This window comes from Callionymus lyra, chromosome 9, assembly GCF_982586985.1.
Source record: "Callionymus lyra chromosome 9, fCalLyr1.hap1.1, whole genome shotgun sequence".
NCBI classification, from domain to species: Eukaryota; Metazoa; Chordata; class Actinopteri; order Syngnathiformes; family Callionymidae; genus Callionymus; species Callionymus lyra.
Window position 1 is genome coordinate 19,587,071 of NC_141826.1, and position 19,643 is coordinate 19,606,713.

Here is a 19,643-nt window from a genome sequence, read left to right on the forward strand (position 1 = left end):
TACACCAACAACATGCACCATCAGAACAAAACAAAGTAACCCGAAACAATAAAACACACACAAACACAATACAATGGACACCAACACGACATAACCATGGTTCCAACTTAAGATAGACAGTGAACATTAAAAGAACCTGAACTGAATACAAACAAAACATACACAGTCACAACATGCACCGACAGAACACAACGCAATTACCTGAAACAACATGGAATGCACAAGCATTACACAATGTACGACACATCATACTTCAACAGAAATCAACAACATAACATACAACAACAAAACCCCACAAACACAACACAAAATGACCAAATCACAATTAAAAAACAAAAATGACAAAATGAACACAAAAACAATGAAAACACAACATAAGATAGAATACATCAACAGAACATGAATCGATATACAGTACTAACACAATACACAGCATGTACTAACACAAGACAAAAAAACACGCCATTTACCAACACAACATACAAGAACACAAGAGTTACATGCACTAACACTACACCATCATAAACTTAAAATAAAACAACTCAACACAGCCAAGTCCATAATGTCAGCAGCATGTTGTCAACATGGAGCAACAACACAATCGTGTGTAAACACGGTCTGGCCGATCACAAGACTCTGGTGTGTCTGCAGGGTCAGCACCATTTACCCGCAGACAGAATGTTGATCCAGAGATTACGGGTCACAACAGAACCACGTGCCGACCACCGTCCAGACTACCGGACCGCCTCTATATGACCCCGGCCGTCGGAGCGAGGAGCTCACTTCAGCACCAACCAGCCACTCATCCACATCACTGTCTCCACAGCAACGACACTTCTCCAGCATGTTCATTCTCCTGCTGGTGCTTCTGCTCTCACTCTGCGCAGGTCAGCATACGTCGCCACGGCGAACCGTCACCAGGTTGTGTCGGTGAATCAGTGTCTTGAATCTTTTGTTTGTCTTCTAGGAGCTGAGGTGAACCAGGCCAGGACGGTAGGCACACCAACGTCTTCCTCTCTGTCCGTCCGCTGTGTGCTTCTGATTATTAAATTACGTTCAAAGTGATCTGACTCTGTCCTGGTTCTGGTTACAGCCGTCCTGCGGAGGGATGACCTCGACTAAGGCCTGTCCGCTCAACTACTCTCCGGTGTGCGGCAGCGACGGCGTCACGTACGCCAACGAGTGTTTCCTGTGTGTGCGGCGACTGTAAGTGCAGCTTTTTTGACGTGTTTTCGTTATCGTTGTGATGCTGGCGAAAGGCCTGACCATCTGCCGTCCAGGTTGCCTCTCGCCCCGTGTAGCTGGGACGGAGCTACATAAAATTTAAAGTAAATGTTTTTTTCCGCAGGGAAACAAAGACGGACATCGTGATCGTCAAGGAGATCGCCTGCTTCGCCGGACGCAACTGAAGCTTGGACACACCCGCTGTCGTCACGTAGCATGTAGAACACATTGACACACACTCCTCACAGATACACACACACACACACACACATGAACAAAACACTGTCAGCCAGGTGTGAGTGTGTTGTGCTCCAAAGTGATTGGAGGTTTCGGTCTTCTGTGTTAACGCCAACAGCCCGAACCAGGAGACCTTTATCAAACTTTATCTCTGAGATTGTAGATGTAGGTCACGAGCTCTGTCGTCACAAAGAGTCGTGGAGTGGAGCAAGCCGACCCGATGCTTGGAGGTCACGTCTGTAAATGTGAAATTTTTAATAAAGTTTTTTAAGGATTATTATGAATGTCCTCTTTGTACAAACGACTATTTGTGAGCGTGTGTGTTTGTGTGAGTTTATCTAGGTTAACGGGAAGTACGTCAACAATCACAGGAAGTGGCTGTGTCGCCTTGTTTTTACTTTTGCACACAAACTGGTGACACACACAGAAATATACACCCACGTGCACGTGAACATACACACATATATAAATATACACTCAAAAAGTAACACAACGTGACCGAACACACGAGGGAGGAGACGGAGCAGGAAACAGGAAGTCAGCAGTGGAGCTAAATGATGGGGTCAGGGGTCAACGCACAAACAAAAGAGGTGAGCAGGTTTAGTGACACACACACACACAAACATGTACGCACACACTAACACACTCACACTTCCTATGGTTCTGGGTGGAAGTCCGAACCAAACCCAGAGCGGGTTTGAACTTAAGAGCAGAGGAGAGAATAAAAGCTGAACACCTGAGAGGAATTGTGGTTCTGGTCCAGACTCCTGGTGTGAGTCTGACACTCTGGCGGGGGGGGACAGGGGAATCACATTTCTTAACTGGACAGGTTTCCTTGGGGCGACAGGGGGAGGTGGGGGGAGAGGGGGGTTTCCTCTTTGCCTCCTGCTCTTTGATTGGCCAGCGCCAGTTGCTGGTGGAAGTATAGTTTGGACCTCCTCAGTCTGTCCACGCAGCCGAGGAGGGTAGGTCGGGCGAAATGGTTTTCATGGAGACGGTCAGAGCACGACCTGCTTCAGTTTGGATTTAACCGTTTTTACTCTGGGATTTGGACCTGTGTCCTATTCCAGCATGTTGTTTTGGCGTTTACCGGACTTCAAGATGAGGCTGCCTCTGTTTCTGGTCATGATCCAGGTCTGTGAGTCTTTTTCCCCTGAACAGTCTTCAGGAATGATCCACTACCAGGTCTGGGAGGAGCAGCCGGACGGAACCCAGGTTGGCCGTTTGCTGGACGACCTGCGGCGAAGTGGAGAGACTCGGGTTCTGGAGAACTTCCAGGTGGTGGAACATGGAAAAGCACCCCCCTTCTCTGTCAGCAGCCGTGACGGTGTTGTGGCAACCCAAGGCCGGCTGGACCGGGAGGAGCTCTGTCAAGACTCCGACAGGTGTGAGGTGTCTTTCAGTGTCCTCTACAGGAGAAGCGGCACAATGGATTGTCTAAAGGTTCTTGTTGAGGTACTGGACCTAAATGACCACAGTCCCAGCTTCCCAAGTCCTTTGCAGGACTTGGAGATTTCAGAGTCGGCCATCGTCCGTATGCGAATGCCCCTAGATCGTGCCCTAGATCCAGATGTGGGACCTAACGGCCTCCAGACTTATTCACTTTCACTAAATCAGCACTTCTCTCTGGACGTGACTGGAGGTCCTGGCAACACGAAAGTTCCAGAGCTTGTGGTCATCCGAGAACTGGACAGAGAGGTCCAAGGCTCATTCAACCTCACTTTAGTTGCCTGGGACAAAGGGAACCCCCCAAAGTCTGGTAGCACATTAGTCCGAGTTAATATTCAGGACTCAAACGACAACAGTCCCACATTCGAGGACAGCAGTCCTACTGTGGAACTTCCTGAGGACACAGCACGTGGGACTACCATCATCAATCTGAAAGCCACTGACCCAGACCAGGGCGCTAATGGTGAGGTGGAGTACTCACTGGGAAGACACACACGCCCAGAGGTTCAAAAGTTATTCTTTGTGGACCCCCAAACTGGCTCAGTGAGTCTCAGAGCCCCTTTAGACTATGAGGCCAGGCCGTCGTTTGAAGTTGTTGTGCAGGCCCGGGATCGCGGACCCAACGGCATCCCCTCCTACTGCAAATTGCACGTGAAGCTCATTGACGTCAACGACAATGCGCCACGGATTCATATCACGCCAAAGTCACGTGTGGCCACAGTCCTCGAGGGCGCACAGAAAGACACGTTCCTTGCGCTGGTCATGGTGTCAGATGCAGATTCGGGAGGGAATGGAAGAGTCCGGGCAGAGATACAGCAAGGGTCTGGACCGTTCCATTTGAAGCAGATCCACAGGGACAACTACATGATCATGACCAATGGCAGTTTGGACCGGGAGCGGGTGGCAAAGTACAACGTCACGCTACTAGCCTATGACCACGGAGACCCACCTCTGCTAGGCATCAAGCACCTGCTGGTGGAGGTCCTGGACGAGAACGACAATGCTCCGGTCTTTTCTTCCTCCGTCTACAAAGCTTCCTTCAGAGAGAACAACCATGCCGGCTACCCAGTTTTGAAAGTTGAGGCCACTGACGTGGATCTAGAGCTGAGTGGCCGTGTCTCCTTTTTTATACAAAATTCCACAAACAGTAAGTTCTCTATCCACCCCACAAGTGGAACTGTAACAGTCACAAGTCCTCTGGACTATGAGGAGTCCAGCTTCTACTCCTTCATCGTCGTGGCAGTGGACAGTGGACACCCTCCGCTAACGTCGACCGCCACTGTCCAGATTGTCGTGCAGGACGTAAATGACAACTACCCCGTCATAAGCGAGCCTGAGCCCAGGAGGGGGATCGTCTCGTTGAGCGTCCCAGTCAACACGGGCATTGGGGAGATTGTTACAGAGATGGACAACCATATTGAGAGTTTCAACTCTCATGGCACCAAGACCAAGAGATTTCTTGCGACGACTATTAAGGCAAAGGACGCTGACTCAGGTGAAAATGGCCAAATCCGGTTCAGGATTCACAACTCTTTGGGGCTGTTGTGGATCGACCAAGTCACGGGGGGGCTCTTCATAAACACCACCAATGCCACCGAACTGGTGGGGAAAACACTTCAGGCCCGTCTGATCGTGACAGACATGGGCAGCCCTCCCTTGTCCACAGAGACAAATATGGAGGTGTCCTTCATAAACTTAAGGGACCATCTTAAGAACTCTTCCCCGGGCACACGTGGAGACTTCAGCTTCACAATGATGTTGGCCATCTGTCTCGGCGCCACCTGCCTGCTGCTGCTGCTGGTTGTCGCCCTGGTGACTACTTTCTGCCGCAGCGAAAAGCGGGACAACCGGGCATACAACTGCCGCCAGGCAGAGTCTACCTACACCCGGCATCCTGTTCGCCCACAGAAGACCATTAGAAAGTCCGACATACTGCTGATCCCGGTGATCCGGCGTCAAAGGGACGAGCCACCCGTAGACGACATCAAGATTCCATCTCCAGCCCCGCCTCCTACGACATTAGACGACCATCAGTCTGGCGTAGAAACGTTTGAGGCAGTGTCCCCCCACTGGGATGAGACTGACACCGACTGGAGACCAGCGAAGTGCGACGGGACTCAAGCCGTGATCTACAGGACCCCAAGGAACTCTTCGTCCTCCTCAGGGTCACATTGCAGCAGCACAAAGGGTGAAGGGAGCGAAGCAGCCCTACTGGGCTCAGAGAAAACTCTCAGAAGACCTAAAGACAGAGATACAGAGTCGGACCACCACAGGATCCTGCAGAACCTCTACCGACTGTCTGTGGCTGTGCTAGGTGATTCTATCGAGTTGTCATCTGCCTCACCTGAAGTTCAGGTGAGTCCCTGAGTGAGTGCTTTTGTGCTTGTATGTGTTTGTTTTATGCATGGGATTATGTAGGTGTGTGTTTGTGTGTGTGTTTTCCTCTGTGTGTGTGTGTGTGTGTGTGGACAAATGAAGTTATTAAGGTTCTCATGTGTCTGAAAAAATGTGCCTGAGGAAAAAGACTGAACTGATGTCACCAGTGTGTGTGTGTGTGTGAGAGAGAGGTTGTGTCTGTCCGTGTACTACTGTACTACTGTCCGAGACTAATGTCTGTCACATTTACACACATCACATAAACTTTCTCTCTCTTATGCACACATACACACAAAAATACCCCCCCATCTCTCTGACAAACACATTAACACACTCTCCCCACACATACAAAACCTGCTTCCCTTTACACACACACACACACACACACACCCACACACACACACACACACACACACACACTCTCTCTCTGACACACACAAAACCCGCTTTCTTTTACACACACACACACCCTCCACACACACTCACTCTCTCTCTCACACTCTCTCTCTCTGACACACACACTCTGTCTCTCACACACACACATACACACACTCTCTCTCTCACACACACACTCTCTCTCTCTCTCTCTCTGACCCATATGCACAAAACCCCCGCTTTCTTTTACACACACACACACACACACACACACCCCCACACACACACACACACACACACACACACACACACACACACACACACACACACAAATACTCTCTCACACACACTCTCTCTGACACACACAAACACACACACACACCCTGTCTCTCTCTCTCACACGCACAAATACACACACTTTCTCAGACACAAACACTCAGCAGGTCCTGATCTTCTCCTGCTCCTCCACAGCAGATCTCTCAGCTGCTCTCGCTGCTCCATCAGGGTCGACTGCAGCCACGAACAAACTTCCGAGGAAACAAGTTCAGCCATCGCTCCGGCAGGTGAGTCCAGGTGGTCATGTGACCCACGTCGGCAGACGGTTTGGGCGTCATGTGACGCTAGTGTGTGTGCAGGCACGCGGGCCAGGACTCCGCCGATTGGCTGAGCACAAAGGACAGCGGCCACGGAGAGAGCGAAGCTGGGGACGAGTGGGAGTCTCCCACCGAGCTGCAGGACGAGCTGGATACTCCAGGTACTCCGCTGTGTCTGTGCGCTCGCCGCTATCGTCTCATCAACTTTTTTTTTTACCCCTAATGGGCAGACGTCGGCGCCCCCAACTGGATGTCCCGCCTCTCGCTGCCTCTGTCGTCCGACTACCATGACAACGTGTTCGTGCCGGACGACCTTCCGTCCGCCGCCGCCAGCGCCCTCGACTCCTCCTTCTCCACTTTCGGTGACCGCTCCGCCAGCCGCGTCGTCGCTAGCCTGCTAACAGTGTATCCTCTCGTCCACCAGGCAAGGTCCAGGAGAGGGCGGAGCCACTGAGCGAGATGATGCTGTCGGAGGTCAGCTCGCTGTTCCAGATGCTGATGGCCCAGAAGGCCGACGCCCACCCCGGCTCCGACGTCCTGTCCCGCCTGTCGGTGGCGTACAGGCGGTCCCTTGACACCCCCGGGAGGAATCCTGGGGCCACAGAGAAGGGAAGCCCGTCAGTGTGACCAATGGGATGCGGAGTTATGGAGCAATTGATGCTGAAGATGATTGAGGACTTTGTCGCCCCCTACAGGACCACAGCGGAACGGCCATGACTACTATTTAATCAACTTGTTTTTGTTGACCCTCCAGTGACTTCTTTTCTGTCCGGGGTCACATGTGAGACACATTTTTTTGTTGATTTTGTGTAAGCAGTCCAACATAAACTCTCTTATAAATAAAATAAACACTTTTTAAACACCTGCTTCTTTCACCTTTTCCCCAGCTACCCGGGGGCACTGCTGACTTGTGTGGGGGGGCTACAGAGGTCACATGATGCTGACCTGACCATAACAGAACCTACACTGGCCAGGAAGAGGGAAAACAAATTCAAACTCTGAAACAAAATTACAATTTAATGCAACAAATGTTTTAAAACAACTTAACATTTCCTGAACTCTGAAACACGTTTTATTTTTTTTAATTATTTTTTTAAACGTAAAAACTCGTAAAATAAAAACTCTGAAACTAAATTGAATATCTCCTGAAACAAATTTATAATTTTATATAATTCTAACTTTGTAAATTTGTTTAAAGAGTTTTTCTTGCCCTTCTTGGCCACCGTAGGAACTTACAGATTTTAGCTGTGTCTCAAATCGCATACTAGCGTACTAAAAAGTAGTATTTTTAGTGCGTTAGTGCGTCTCAATTCTTAGTATGCGAAATTTAGTGCGCCATGCACACTAAATTGGCGTACTAACAGGCCCACAAAACTGAGTATGGTTCGATGGACACTAACCACACTAAACAGCCGCCATCTTAGTGACGTTTTAAACGGAAGTTACGTCTTATATAAATGCATATATATTCATATACTTACAGGTGCATTTTCCGCAGCAGTAGGAAGATAAACATGTCTTCGCTGCTGATACCAGCTTAAATATCTCGCGATTATTTAGATTCTCATATTTTTTCTTTATTTCTTTTTCCAAAGTTGCAATACGTGCTGCCAGCAGGTGTCGGCGATAGCGTTCAAACAGCTGGTTGAAACATCGTTAAATAGAAGTAGAAGAAGAAGCTGTCATGTGATTTCCGGTTAGTGTGTAGCAGCAGTGTTTGATTTGAGACATACTATCTGTGGAGAATTAGCTACTAGTTAGTACGTACACTAAACTGATGCATACTATCTTCCACCTCTACAGTGGATTAACAACACTCTGACACTTTCTTTTGAAATAACGTAAAGTCACTTTGTTTAGTTTATTTTATTTTATTTATATTTTCATTTTGTTTATACTGTCGTTATATTCAGTTACTGTTTTGTTATTTAATGCTATCGTCCTCTTCTGTGTGCTTCTTGGTTTTTCTCTATTCTGTGCTACTGGAAAACAGAAATTTCCCTGAGAGTGTCATCTCAAAGGGATCAATAAAGTGCAGTCTAAGTCTAAGTCTAAGTCTAAGTCTAACTTCTAGCATACTAAGAGTAGTATGCGATTTGAGACACAGCACTGGTGCTCACCTGAGTGTTGTGTTGTTGTGACTTTGTGTTGCTATTGTGGTTCTGCCATACGTGTGTGTGTGTGTGTGTGTGTGTGTGTGTGTTTGGCCAGTGGAGTCGCAGCAGAGGGGGGTTATGGGTAATCAACAACAATACGGTGAGCAGTTGTGCTAAAGACGCCAACTGGACCAGACCATGGAGATACTCGTGTCCAGACGACAACGCCACCTGCTGGAGAACCAGCATGAGTGTGTATCACTGATAAGGGAAAAAAAAAAAAAATCATCCTGAAGTTCTTCTTCTAACCAGGTGGTGGCACTATTGCTCCATGGAAATCTGATGGGTCCGCTCCGGACATTGGCTGCTGCTGGCGTGTGTCGCCCCCTAGAGGACGTCAATTGCAAACGATGCTCTCACACCTACCTCACTGGGAGTCCATCCCAGCTACTCGGGGGGATAGGAGGGGACATCCTGGACATACGTCCACTGACCCTTCAGACATTCAACAGCCTTTAAAGAACCTCGGAGTGTTTCTGGACAATGGGAGGAAACCAGAGTGTCCGAGGAAACCGCTGCCTCCAGCGTCATCGGCCCCGGCGCTCCAGCTCTGAAGATCTGTTCTGGGATGAAGAGGGCGGCCCCCCTCTGTGGGCGATGATGTCATTTCCTGTCCACAGTCAAAAACACTGTGGGGAGTAAATGTGCTACTGTTGCCATAGAAACAGTCCCACAGCATCCAGAACCTTCCGAGATAGAGGGCATGTGTGTGTCTTTCTGTGTGTGTGTCTGTCTAACTGTAAGTGTGTGTCTGTCTGTGAGAGTGTGTGAGAGTGTGGGTCTGTGTGAGTGGGAATGTGTACGTGTGTGACCAGTGTGTTTGTTTGTGTGAGTGTGTACGTCTGTGTCAATGAGTGTCTTTAGTGTGTAGGTGGGATTTGGAGGTGAGTGAGTTTGTCAGTGTGTGTTGTTAGTGTGTGTGCAGGTGAGATGTGTAAGTGAGTGAATGTTTGTCAGATAGTGTGTGTGTTGTAAGTGTGTAAGTGTGTTTTGGGAGTGTGCATTTGTTTGTATGTTGTGACGTGTGTCAATGTGTTTGTAGATGGGATGTGTTTGTCAGTGTGTGTGTGTTTCTGCGTGTGCGTGTAAGTGTGTGTGTAGTGAGTGTGTAATTGTGTCTCAACGTGAGTGTGTAAGTCTGTTAATATGTGTGTCGTGAGTGTGTAAGTGTGTGAATGTTTCAATGTGTGTGTGTAAGTTTGTGTTAATGTATGTGTGTTGTGAGTGTGTAAGTGCGTAAATGTGCCAATGTGTGTGTATGTTGTGAGTGTGTAAGTGTGGGTTAATGTATGTATGTCGTGAGTGTGTAAGTGCGTAAATGTGTGTGTATGTTGTGAGTGTGTAATTGTGTGTTAATGTATGTGTGTTGTGAGTGTGTAAGTGCGTAAATGTGCCAATGTGTGTCTATGTCGTGAGTGTGTAAGTGTGGGTTAATGTATGTATGTCGTGAGTGTGTAAGTGCGTAAATGTGTGTGTATGTCGTGAGTGTGTAAGTGTGGGTTAATGTATGTATGTCGTGAGTGTGTAAGTGCGTAAATGTGTGTGTATGTCGTGAGTGTGTAATTGTGGGTTAAAGTATGTGTGTCGTGAGTGTGTAAGTGTGTGTTATTGTGTGTGTCGTGAGTGTGTAAGTGCGTAAATGTGTAAATGTGCGTGTATGTCGTGAGTGTGTAAGTGTGTAAATGTGTGTGTATGCCGTGAGTGTGTAATTGTGGGTTAATGTATGTGTGTCGTGAGTGTGTAAGTGTGTGCATGTGTCAATGTGTGTGTATGTCGTGAGTCTGTAATTGTGTGTTATTGTGTGTGTCGTGAGTGTGTAAGTGCGTAAATGTGTAAATGTGCGTGTATGTCGTGAGTGTGTAAGTGTGTAAATGTGTGTGTATGTCGTGAGTGTGTAATTGTGGGTTAATGTATGTGTGTCGTGAGTGTGTAAGTGTGTGCATGTGTCAATGTGTGTGTATGTCGTGAGTCAGTAATTGTGTGTTATTGTGTGTGTGTCGTGAGTGTGTAAGTGCGTAAATGTGTAAATGTGCGTGTATGTCGTGAGTGTGTAAGTGGGTGTTAATGTATGCAAATGTATGTGTCATGAGTGTGTAAGTGCGTGCATGGGTCAATGTGTGTGTATGTTGTGAGTTAATGTATGTAAATGTGAGTGTGTAATTGTGTGTTACGGTATGTAAATGTGAGTGTGTCGTGAGTGTTTAAGTGCTTCCATGGGTCAATGTGTGTATATGTCGTGAGTGTGTAATTGTGTGTTAATGTATGTGTGTGGTGAGTGTGTAATTGTGTGTTAATGTATGTGTGTGGTGAGTGTGTAATTGTGTGTTATTGTATGTGTGTGGTGAGTGTGTAATTGTGTGTTAATGTTTGTGTGTGGTGAGTGTGTAATTGTGTGTTAATGTATGTGTGTTTTAGTGTGTAATTGTGTGTTAATGTATGTGTGTGGTGAGTGTGTAATTGTGTGTTAATGTACGTGTGTGGTGAGTGTGTAATTGTGTGTTAATGTACATGTGTTAGTGTGTAATTGTGTGTTAATGTATGTGTGTGGTGAGTGTGTAATTGTGTGTTAATGTACGTGTGTTAGTGTGTAATTGTGTGTTAATGTATGTGTGTTTTAGTGTGTAATTGTGTGTTAATGTATGTGTGTGGTGAGTGTGTAATTGTGTGTTAATGTATGTGTGTGGTGAGTGTGTAATTGTGTGTTAATGTACGTGTGTTAGTGTGTAATTGTGTGTTAATGTACATGTGTTAGTGTGTAATTGTGTGTTAATGTATGTGTTAGTATGTAATTGTGTGTTAATGTATGTGTGTTAGTGTGTAATTGTGTGTTAATGTATGTGTTAGTGTGTAATTGTGTGTTAATGTATGTGTTAGTGTGTAATTGTGTGTTAGTGTGTAATTGTGTGTTAGTGTATGTGTTAGTGTGTAATTGTGTGTCAGTGTATGTGTTAGTGTGTAATTGTGTGTTAGTGTATGTGTTAGTGTGTAATTGTGTGTTAGTGTATGTGTTAGTGTGTAATTGTGTGTTAGTGTATGTGTTAGTGTGTAATTGTGTGTTAGTGTATGTGTTAGTGTGTAATTGTGTGTTAGTGTATGTGTTAGTGTGTAATTGTGTGTTAGTGTATGTGTTAGTGTGTAATTGTGTGTTAGTGTGCTCCTCCATGTTCGTCTGGTAATCTCTCGTCACTCTGACAGTTTCCTGACTTTTCCAATTAAGTTTCAGGTTTTCCATAAATAAGTTGAAGCCCTGAAGCTTCCCGGCGCTCCTGTCAGTGCTACGCTCCGTCTCCGCGGCAACCGTCCTCGTTTCTTTAAATTATCCTCATTTGGACAGAGACCTGTCCGACTGTGGTCATGTGATTGTGTGTAAGAGTCACATGATGACAAGCGGAGTGACAGAATAACGACTGCAGCCTTTCTACAGCGACTCGATGACTCAGCAGAATTTGCAGGCTCAGGTGCATCATGGGAAAGTTTCATCATATCGACAAGAGCTTGAATGAATGATGGTTGTGAAATGACTGTTGCTGTTTCCCTTCCACATCATCCCTCTATCATCTTCCTTCATCCCACCATCATCTTCCTTCATCCCTCCATCATCTTCCTTCATCTCTCCATCATCTTCCTTCATCTCTCCATCATCTTCCTTCATCCCTCCATCATCTTCCTTCATCTCTCCATCATCTTCATCTATCCATCCATCATCTTCCTTCATCTCTCCATCATCTTTTTTCATCTCTCCATCATCTTCCTTCATCCATCCATCCATCATCTTCCCTCATCTCTCCTTTATATTCCTTCATCTCTCCATTATCTTCCTTCATCCGTCCATCATCTTCCTTCATCTCTCCATCATCTTCATCCATCCATCCATCATCTTCCCTCATCTTCCCTCATCTCTCCATTATCTTCCTTCATCTCTCCATCATCTTCCTTCATCGCTCCATTATCTTCCTTCATCCCTCCATCATCTTCCTTCATCTCTCAATCATCTTTCTCCATCCATCCATCATCTTCCTTCATCGCTCCATCATCTTCCTTCATCCCTCCATCATCTTTTTTCATCTCTCCATCATCTTCCTTCATCCATCCATCCATCATCTTCCCTCATCTCTCCATTATCTTCCTTCATCCCTTCATCATCTTCCTTCATCCATCCATCATCTTCGTTCATCTCTCCATCATCTTCATTCATCTCGCCATCATCCTCCTTCATCTCTCCATCATTTTCCTTCATCTCTCCATCATCTTCCTTCATCTTTCCATCATCTATCTTCATCTCTCCACCATCTTCCTTCATCCCTCCATCATCTTCCTTCATCCCTCCATCATCTTCCTTCATCTCTCCATCATCTTCCTTCACCTTTCCATCATCTATCTTCATCTCTCCACCATCTTCCTTCATCCCTCCATCATTTTCCTTAATCCCTCCGTCATCTTCCTTCATCTCTCCATCATCTCTCCATCATCTACCTTCATCCATCCATCATCTTCCTTCACCCCTCTATCATCTTCCTTCATCTCTCCATCATCTCTCCATCATCTACCTTCATCCCTCCATCATGTTCCTTCATCACCCTATCATCTGTCCTTCACCTTCATAACTTCACTCCTTCATCATTCACCTTCATCACTTCATCTTCATCCTCCTTCATCCATTTATCACCCGCCTTCGTCCCACCGTGCTCCTCCATCATTTTTCATCATCTGTCCAGGTGGGCGTCACACATTTGAGTGTTGCTCAAAGGTTCCCAGGAAATAAAGGAGGTGAATCACTGTATCTTCTCCGGCCACTCATCAATCTCCAAGGCCACCCACGCACACCGCCATCTCTGCCGCCGCCGGCTTCTCATCGCTACGGAGCTCAGTCTGAGGCCGCCAGGGAGGATTCTGGGAAATGAAACGCCACATGATGCAAACCCACTCATGGCACAGGGGTCAGAGGTCAGGCTAACTCAATTGCTAGCCTGCTAATGTAGCGGGGGCGGCAGCAATCTGGAGAGAAGCGGAAGCCGGCCAGAACCTTCCCAGAATATGGATCAAAATAATCTTCTTCTACTGGGACAGTTCCACCAGCAGGAGGATCAGCAGTCATGTAAGACAGAAGACTTGTGTGTTAGTTTCAAAGTGGATTTAAAAACAAATAGAAAGTGACCTCCACCCTATTTGTGTTGTGTTGTGAGTTGTACCTCAAAGTGACACAAATAACCTCTGTGAGTTCTAACTCCTGAGTCAGTCATTTGACCAGTCGGCTGCCACTTCCTGGACGACAGATAGAAACAATGTTGATCAGAATGGAAAGAGATGATTGACAGGTCACAGCAGCAGGTAACCACCAGCTGGGAGTTAATTGTAGAGTGATGGAACAGCAGGGGGCGCCACTCGAGGCTGCACTTTAATTCACCCAGCAGCAGGAACCATATCGATCACATTTGTGACGATCAATGTCACAGCAGAGTGGACTATTGACAGAGATTGGGGGGCGCACACAACCCCAAGAATCCCTTCGCACTCAGAGACTCACACTTAGCCCCGAACACACTCCCAGACACAACATCGTCACAGAGAGACACACATAAACCAAACACAGAAACTCCTCATGTTTTATTCCCAAAGAAGAAACTGATGCAGTGCTACAACGATAACCATGGGTACCAACAATCATCACCGCGGTTCAAACAAGCATTACCATGATCACCAACAGTCACCCCCATGGTTATTATAATAACCATGGTAACAGCAATAATAACCATGGTAACAAGCAAAAATCACCATGGTTACCAACAATTTGACAACGACTAAAACAATCAGTACCATGATCAAAAATAGTCATCATGGCTACCAACAATCATTTCCATGGTAACAACAACAATAATCACCATGGTAACAACAATTTCAATATGATGAAAAAACAAACGTAAACATGATCACATACAATCATCACCATGGTTCCCAAAAATCTTCCTCTGGGTTAAAAACAAATGGCAACAATCATTCCTATGGTTACCAACAAACGTCACCTGTGGTTCCCAACAAATTTCCCTGTAGTTGCCGACAACAATCACCATGGTTACCAACAGTCTTCGCCATGGTGATAGACAATCGTCAACATGGTTACCAACAATCTTCACCAGGGTTACAAACAATCTTCACCAGGGTTACAAACAACTTGCACTATGGTTACCAACAAACATCGCCATGGTTACCAACAATCTTCACCAGGGTTACAAACAACTGGTACTATGGTTACCAACAAACATCGCCATGGTTACCAACAATCTTCACCAGGGTTACAAACAACTGGCACTATGGTTACCAACAAACATCGTCATGGTTACCAACAATCTTCACCAGGGTTACAAACAACTGGCACTATGGTTACCAACAAACATCGCCGTGGTTACCAACAATCTTCACCAGGGTTACAAACAACTGGCACTATGGTTACCAACAAACATCGTCATGGTTACCAACAATCTTCACCAGGGTTACAAACAACTGGCACTATGGTTACCAACAAACATCGTCATGGTTACCAACAATCTTCACCAGGGTTACAAACAACTGGCACTATGGTTACCAACAAACATCGCCGTGGTTACCTACAATCTTCATGAGTGTTATCATGATTGTATTTCAGATGATGATCAGGTCAGTGGAGACCAGAACTGGTCCTGCACTTATAGTCAATCCAAGCTTTTTTTTTTCTGGGTCAAAGGGACCAGACACAAGAAGTCCTGCTGGTTCATATTTTTGCTCAAAGGCACCTTAAACTGCTGACCTTGCTGATGCCTGGCATCACCTCCAGCAGCCCTGATGCTGGTCCCGTGCCTCATCCATCTTACAGCTACACCTGAAACGCACGCACACACACACACACTCTAACACGCACACCCATTAACACACACATAATCAACAAGGACAAGTTTATTTTAACATCATGAGCAGCGAGTTCTGCTGCATCAGGGCCTGACTGAGCCGGTGTGTGTGTGCGTTGATGAATTACATGTGTAACTACACTCTCAGCACAGATCATCAACATCCTGCAATGAGTGTCTCTGTAAAGGTCGTCCAGGCTCCGCCCCCTCCGTCATGAGACAGGCCTCCCGTTCAAATCCTTCAGCTCCTGGACTCTGGACGTCCGGCGACCCACAAATCACGTTTGATGAACAGCATCCGTATGTGTGTGTGTCTGTGTTCGTGGCCCTTCCTCTCTCTGGAGGTCCGGCATCAGCTGGTCATCACGTCAGGAGATAAATCTCCGTCAAGTCTGCGCACAGAAGCTTTTAGCAGGTAAGCGGGTCGGAGGTGGTTCTGGTCCCGTACAAGTCCCGCGTAAATCTGGGCCCCGGCGCTGTCAGCTGATCAATACAGAGCTAAAAGTGAGTGATGAGGGCTGGACGGGCTCCGGACCAGAACCTCTCGGCGCAGAGAGGTCAGGAGACTTGTCGTCATCGTCACCTGTGGGTCGGTGCCGGTCAAAGACTGTCTGCTTGGTTCTGAATGGACAAGGCGGCCCTCAAGGAAATCAATGATCCACCAACGAAGGAGCGTTGAAGAACTGCCGGTTCTGGATCACACAACTTCAGTCGGCTTGAGTTCAGGTCCCAGTCCAGTTTGTGTTTGAGGGACTCTGATTCTGGACCAGTGACGTGCTGAAGTCTACAGAACCCGTGGAGATGTGTGACTGTGTTTGTGTGTTTCTGTGTGTGATTCTAAATGTGTCTGTGTGTTTTTGTGTGTGTGTTTCTGAATGTGTTAGTGTTTTTTTTGTATGTGTGTGATTCTAAATGTGTCTGTGTGTTTTTGTGTGTGTGTTTCTGAATGTGTTAGTGTTTTTTTTGTATGTGTGTGATTCTAAATGTGTCTGTGTGTTTTTGTGTGTGTGTTTCTGAATGTGTTAGTGTTTTTTTTGTATGTGTGTGATTCTAAATGTGTCTGTGTGTTTTTGTGTGTGTGTTTCTGAATGTGTTAGTGTTTATTTTGTGTGTGTGTTTCTGAATGTGTCTGTGTGTTTTTGTGTGTGTGTTTCTGAATGTGTTAGTGTTTTTTTTGTATGTGTGTGATTCTAAATGTGTCTGTGTGTTTTTGTGTGTGTGTTTCTGAATGTGTTGGTGTTTTTTGTGTGTGTGTGTTTCTGAATGTGTTAGTGTTTATTTTGTGTGTGTGTTTATGAATGTGGTAGTGTTTTGTGTGTGTTTGAATGTGTGTTTGAGTCAATTTGTGTTATTGAATGTTCATGAGTGTGTCTGTATGTAGTCGTTTGTGTGTATGTTTGTAAATTTACGAGTGTGTATGATTGCATGTGAGAGAGTGTGCAAATGTCTATGAGTTTCTAGTGTGTGTTTGTGAATGTGTGTGTCTGTGCATGTTTTGTGTGTATGTTCGTGAATGTGTGCGTCTTTGTTTGTTTTTGGGTAAGTTAAAGTGTGTGTACGTGTCTTTTTATGTGTGTGTAAGTGTTTATATGTATGATAGTTTGAAATGTGTGTTACTATGTGTGAGTGAGAGTTAATATATGAATGTGTATACTAGTGTGTGTTTGTGTGTGTATAAGTATGTGTGCGTGTGCATGTGTGTGTATGTGTGCGAGTGAGCGAGTGAGTGAGTGAGTATGTGTGTTCTCTGCTTGTGTGTGCGCGAATTGGTCCTCTTGAAAGTCGGTGAGATCTCTCCTCAACCCAGACCGGGGTTCTGACCCGTGAGAGCAGAACTTTTTGGGCTCCACTCTGGGATAATGGCTTGATCCACCAGGGAGTCCTCGATAGCAGCATCACGGCGGTGGAGTGGACGGCGGCCCGTGGGCTCAGAAGTTCTGTGCGCTGTTGAGAAAGTCAGTTGGAGGACTTGATGGATCCGTGGTCGACAGCTCAGACTTTTAGTCTGAGAGCTTTAATCTGGACCTGCAGCAGCCCCTCAGACATCCACGATCAACAACAATATTTACTTTCATTTTAATTTAGAGGCTACATGACCACAGTCTTGATCCTGTGTGTGTGTGTGTGTGTGTGTGTGTGTGTGTGTGTGTGTGTGTGTGTGTGTCTGGGTGTGAGAGTAGTAATAATAATAATAATCAGATTAGCACGTCGAAGGATTTCAGCACATTGAGATGTTTAATGGATCTTAATCTGATACAGCAGATTATTTAATTGATGCTTAAAATGGATTTTTAAAAAAAAATCTGATATTTAATCTGATTATTGTCGTCAGGAGACCTTTGACCTTTGTGTCTCTGTGTGGAAGAAAGTGTTCATGAAAGCGAGTGTTTTCATGGTTGTCAACACCATCGAATTCATCTTCATCATCTTCATCCTCAACCAGGGGGACTTCCGTCATCGCCCTACAGGCCCGGGGTGGTGGTCTGAGAGACAAAGGCGGGTCTGAGATCCCAGCAGATGTCCCAAAGTCTACATCATTTCTCGGAGGTCAAGTGCCAGAACAATCGGGTCTGTTGTTCGTGGTCTTGGACTCTGGTGCCTTCAGGCGGAAGCTGGACTTTTTCAACAATGTCCTTAAAATAGATCAACCACGAATACATGAACTCAACCGTGGGGGACCAGCAGCACCAGAACCATCAGACTCGAGTGCCATGGGGTAGCACCCCCTCTCGGGGACCAAAAAGAAGTTCTGAGACAGGTCATTGAAGTTGGATTCATTTTGGACAGAGATCCTCTTGTTTCTTCATCCTAGTCCCTGCCTGTGGCCGCTGAGACTCTGCAGATATGGACAAAAAAATATTAACTTTCCGGGGGGGGGGGACCTCAGACCCGGACCTCAGCAGTAACACCAGTATCCCCACCAGGGATGAGGATCAGCTCCTCTGATATTGGTGACCTTTGTCCAGTCTCACCGGGACGTCTGGGGAAAATGAAGCGCCTCAGATGTCCGACGGCTGTCGTCATGGCAGCAGAACACAGAGCTGGACATAAATATGGATGTCCACCAGACGTTTGTCCCCCCACCACCATCGACTGACCCCCCAACACTGGTCACTGTGCCAGCACGTCCGAGTCATTAATAAACATCTTCAGATGCTCCTCACACTCGTTACTTTGATGAGATGACGGCTCAAACTTCACAAGAGTTTCCAGAGAGTCAGGTTAGTCCGGAGAGTTCAAAGTCAAGTTAGTCCAGGTAGTCCATAGAGTTCAGATTCAAGTTGGTCCAGAGTCCAGAGAGTCCAGAGCGGGTGAGTCTAGCAGTCCAGAGTCCGGAGATTCCAGTGTGTCTAGAGGGTCCAATGAGTCCAGAGCCAAGTAAGTCCAGAGAGTTTGGAGTCCAGCGTGTCTAGAGTCCAGAGAGGCCATAGTCCAGAGAGTCCTTAGAGTCCATAGTCAAGTTAGTCCCGAGTAAAGTTATTCCAAGGAGTACAAAGAGTACTGATGGTCCAGAGTCAGTTTAGTCCAAGGAGTCAAGAGTGTACAAGTAAAGTTAGTTCAGAAAGGTCAAAGTCAAGTTAGTCCAGGGAGTCAAGGGAGTCCATAGAGTCCAGAGAGTCCAAAGTCAAGTGAGTTTGGACAGTCCAGAGAGGCCAGAGAAGCCAGTGAGATCAGAGTCAAGATAGTACAGGAATTCCTGGGTAAAGTTAGTCCAATGAGTACAAAGAGTCCAGTGTCAAGTTAGTCCATGGAGTCCAGAGTGTACAGGGTCAAGTAATTTTAGGCAGTCAAGAGTTCACAGTCAGGATAATAATAATAATAATAAACTCTATTTACATTTTATTATGGCACTTTTCATACATAAAAAATTTAGCACAAAGTTGATGTCCAGAGAGTACAGAGAGTCCAAAGTCCAGGAAATCTAGAGAGTTCAGAGCGTCCAGATAGTCCAGAAAGTCCAGATTCAAGAGAGGTCAATGAGTCCACCGTATGAGATAAAAACAACCAAATATTTGCTATACTGATCATGTGACATCACGGCAGCTCCAGAGCCGACGCAGCGATGGAAGCACAAACAATTAAGTCCAGCATCCGTATCGTTGATAGCAGTCTGGGACCGGATTATCGGATCATCCGGCTGCCAGTCGGAGCCAGCGGGCCTCGCGTTGACTGACGAGACGGAACTAAAATGGCGTCTTGGAAACCAGTGACTTGAATCCACTTCCTGCTCTAATGAGCAACTTTCCGTCACTCAAAGATGAATAATTGAGCAACAGGATGTTTTATTCAGCACGTGTGGGAGGACCGACATGATTCGCCGTGATGAAGCTCGTCAAGTCGGAGCGTCGCCGAAG

The 19,643-nt window shown here is 46.3% G+C and overlaps 2 protein-coding genes across 3 annotated transcripts; both read left to right on the forward strand.

Annotated features, from left to right (window-relative positions):
* The first annotated feature begins 799 nt into the window (after positions 1-799).
* LOC148072178 (putative pancreatic secretory proteinase inhibitor) lies at positions 800-1,578 on the forward strand. The gene is made up of 4 exons (XM_087798428.1): positions 800-887; positions 968-993; positions 1,094-1,206; positions 1,349-1,578. The coding sequence occupies exons 1-4, from the start codon at positions 845-847 to the stop codon at positions 1,407-1,409; spliced, it is 243 nt and encodes an 80-aa protein (XP_087654554.1). The 5' UTR covers positions 800-844; the 3' UTR covers positions 1,410-1,578.
* Positions 1,579-2,418: 840 nt separating this feature from the next.
* Positions 2,419-7,119, forward strand: pcdh12 (protocadherin 12). 2 transcript variants are annotated; one of them, XM_087798426.1, is made up of 5 exons: positions 2,419-5,265; positions 6,133-6,224; positions 6,297-6,415; positions 6,485-6,616; positions 6,679-7,119. In XM_087798426.1, exons 1-5 carry the CDS (start codon positions 2,533-2,535, stop codon positions 6,879-6,881), a joined length of 3,279 nt encoding a protein of 1,092 aa, XP_087654552.1. In that variant the 5' UTR covers positions 2,419-2,532; the 3' UTR covers positions 6,882-7,119. The 2 variants fall into 2 exon arrangements, with proteins under 2 accessions (XP_087654552.1, XP_087654553.1); XM_087798427.1 differs by having other exon boundaries at positions 6,136-6,224.
* Positions 7,120-19,643: the final 12,524 nt, after the last annotated feature.

Excerpts from the sequence above, each read along its gene's own strand:
- LOC148072178 (XM_087798428.1), top strand. The coding sequence starts at position 845 with ATGTTCATTCTCCTGCTGGTGCTTCTGCTCTCACTCTGCGCAG. Across the intron at positions 888-967 it reads TCTGCTCTCACTCTGCGCAG|GAGCTGAGGTGAACCAGGCC; the intron begins GTCAGCATACGT and ends TTTGTCTTCTAG. Across the intron at positions 994-1,093 it reads AGGTGAACCAGGCCAGGACG|CCGTCCTGCGGAGGGATGAC; the intron begins GTAGGCACACCA and ends TTCTGGTTACAG.
- pcdh12 (XM_087798426.1), top strand. The coding sequence starts at position 2,533 with ATGTTGTTTTGGCGTTTACCGGACTTCAAGATGAGGCTGCCTCTGTTT. Across the intron at positions 5,266-6,132 it reads CTGCCTCACCTGAAGTTCAG|CAGATCTCTCAGCTGCTCTC; the intron begins GTGAGTCCCTGA and ends GCTCCTCCACAG. Across the intron at positions 6,225-6,296 it reads TTCAGCCATCGCTCCGGCAG|GCACGCGGGCCAGGACTCCG; the intron begins GTGAGTCCAGGT and ends GTGTGTGTGCAG.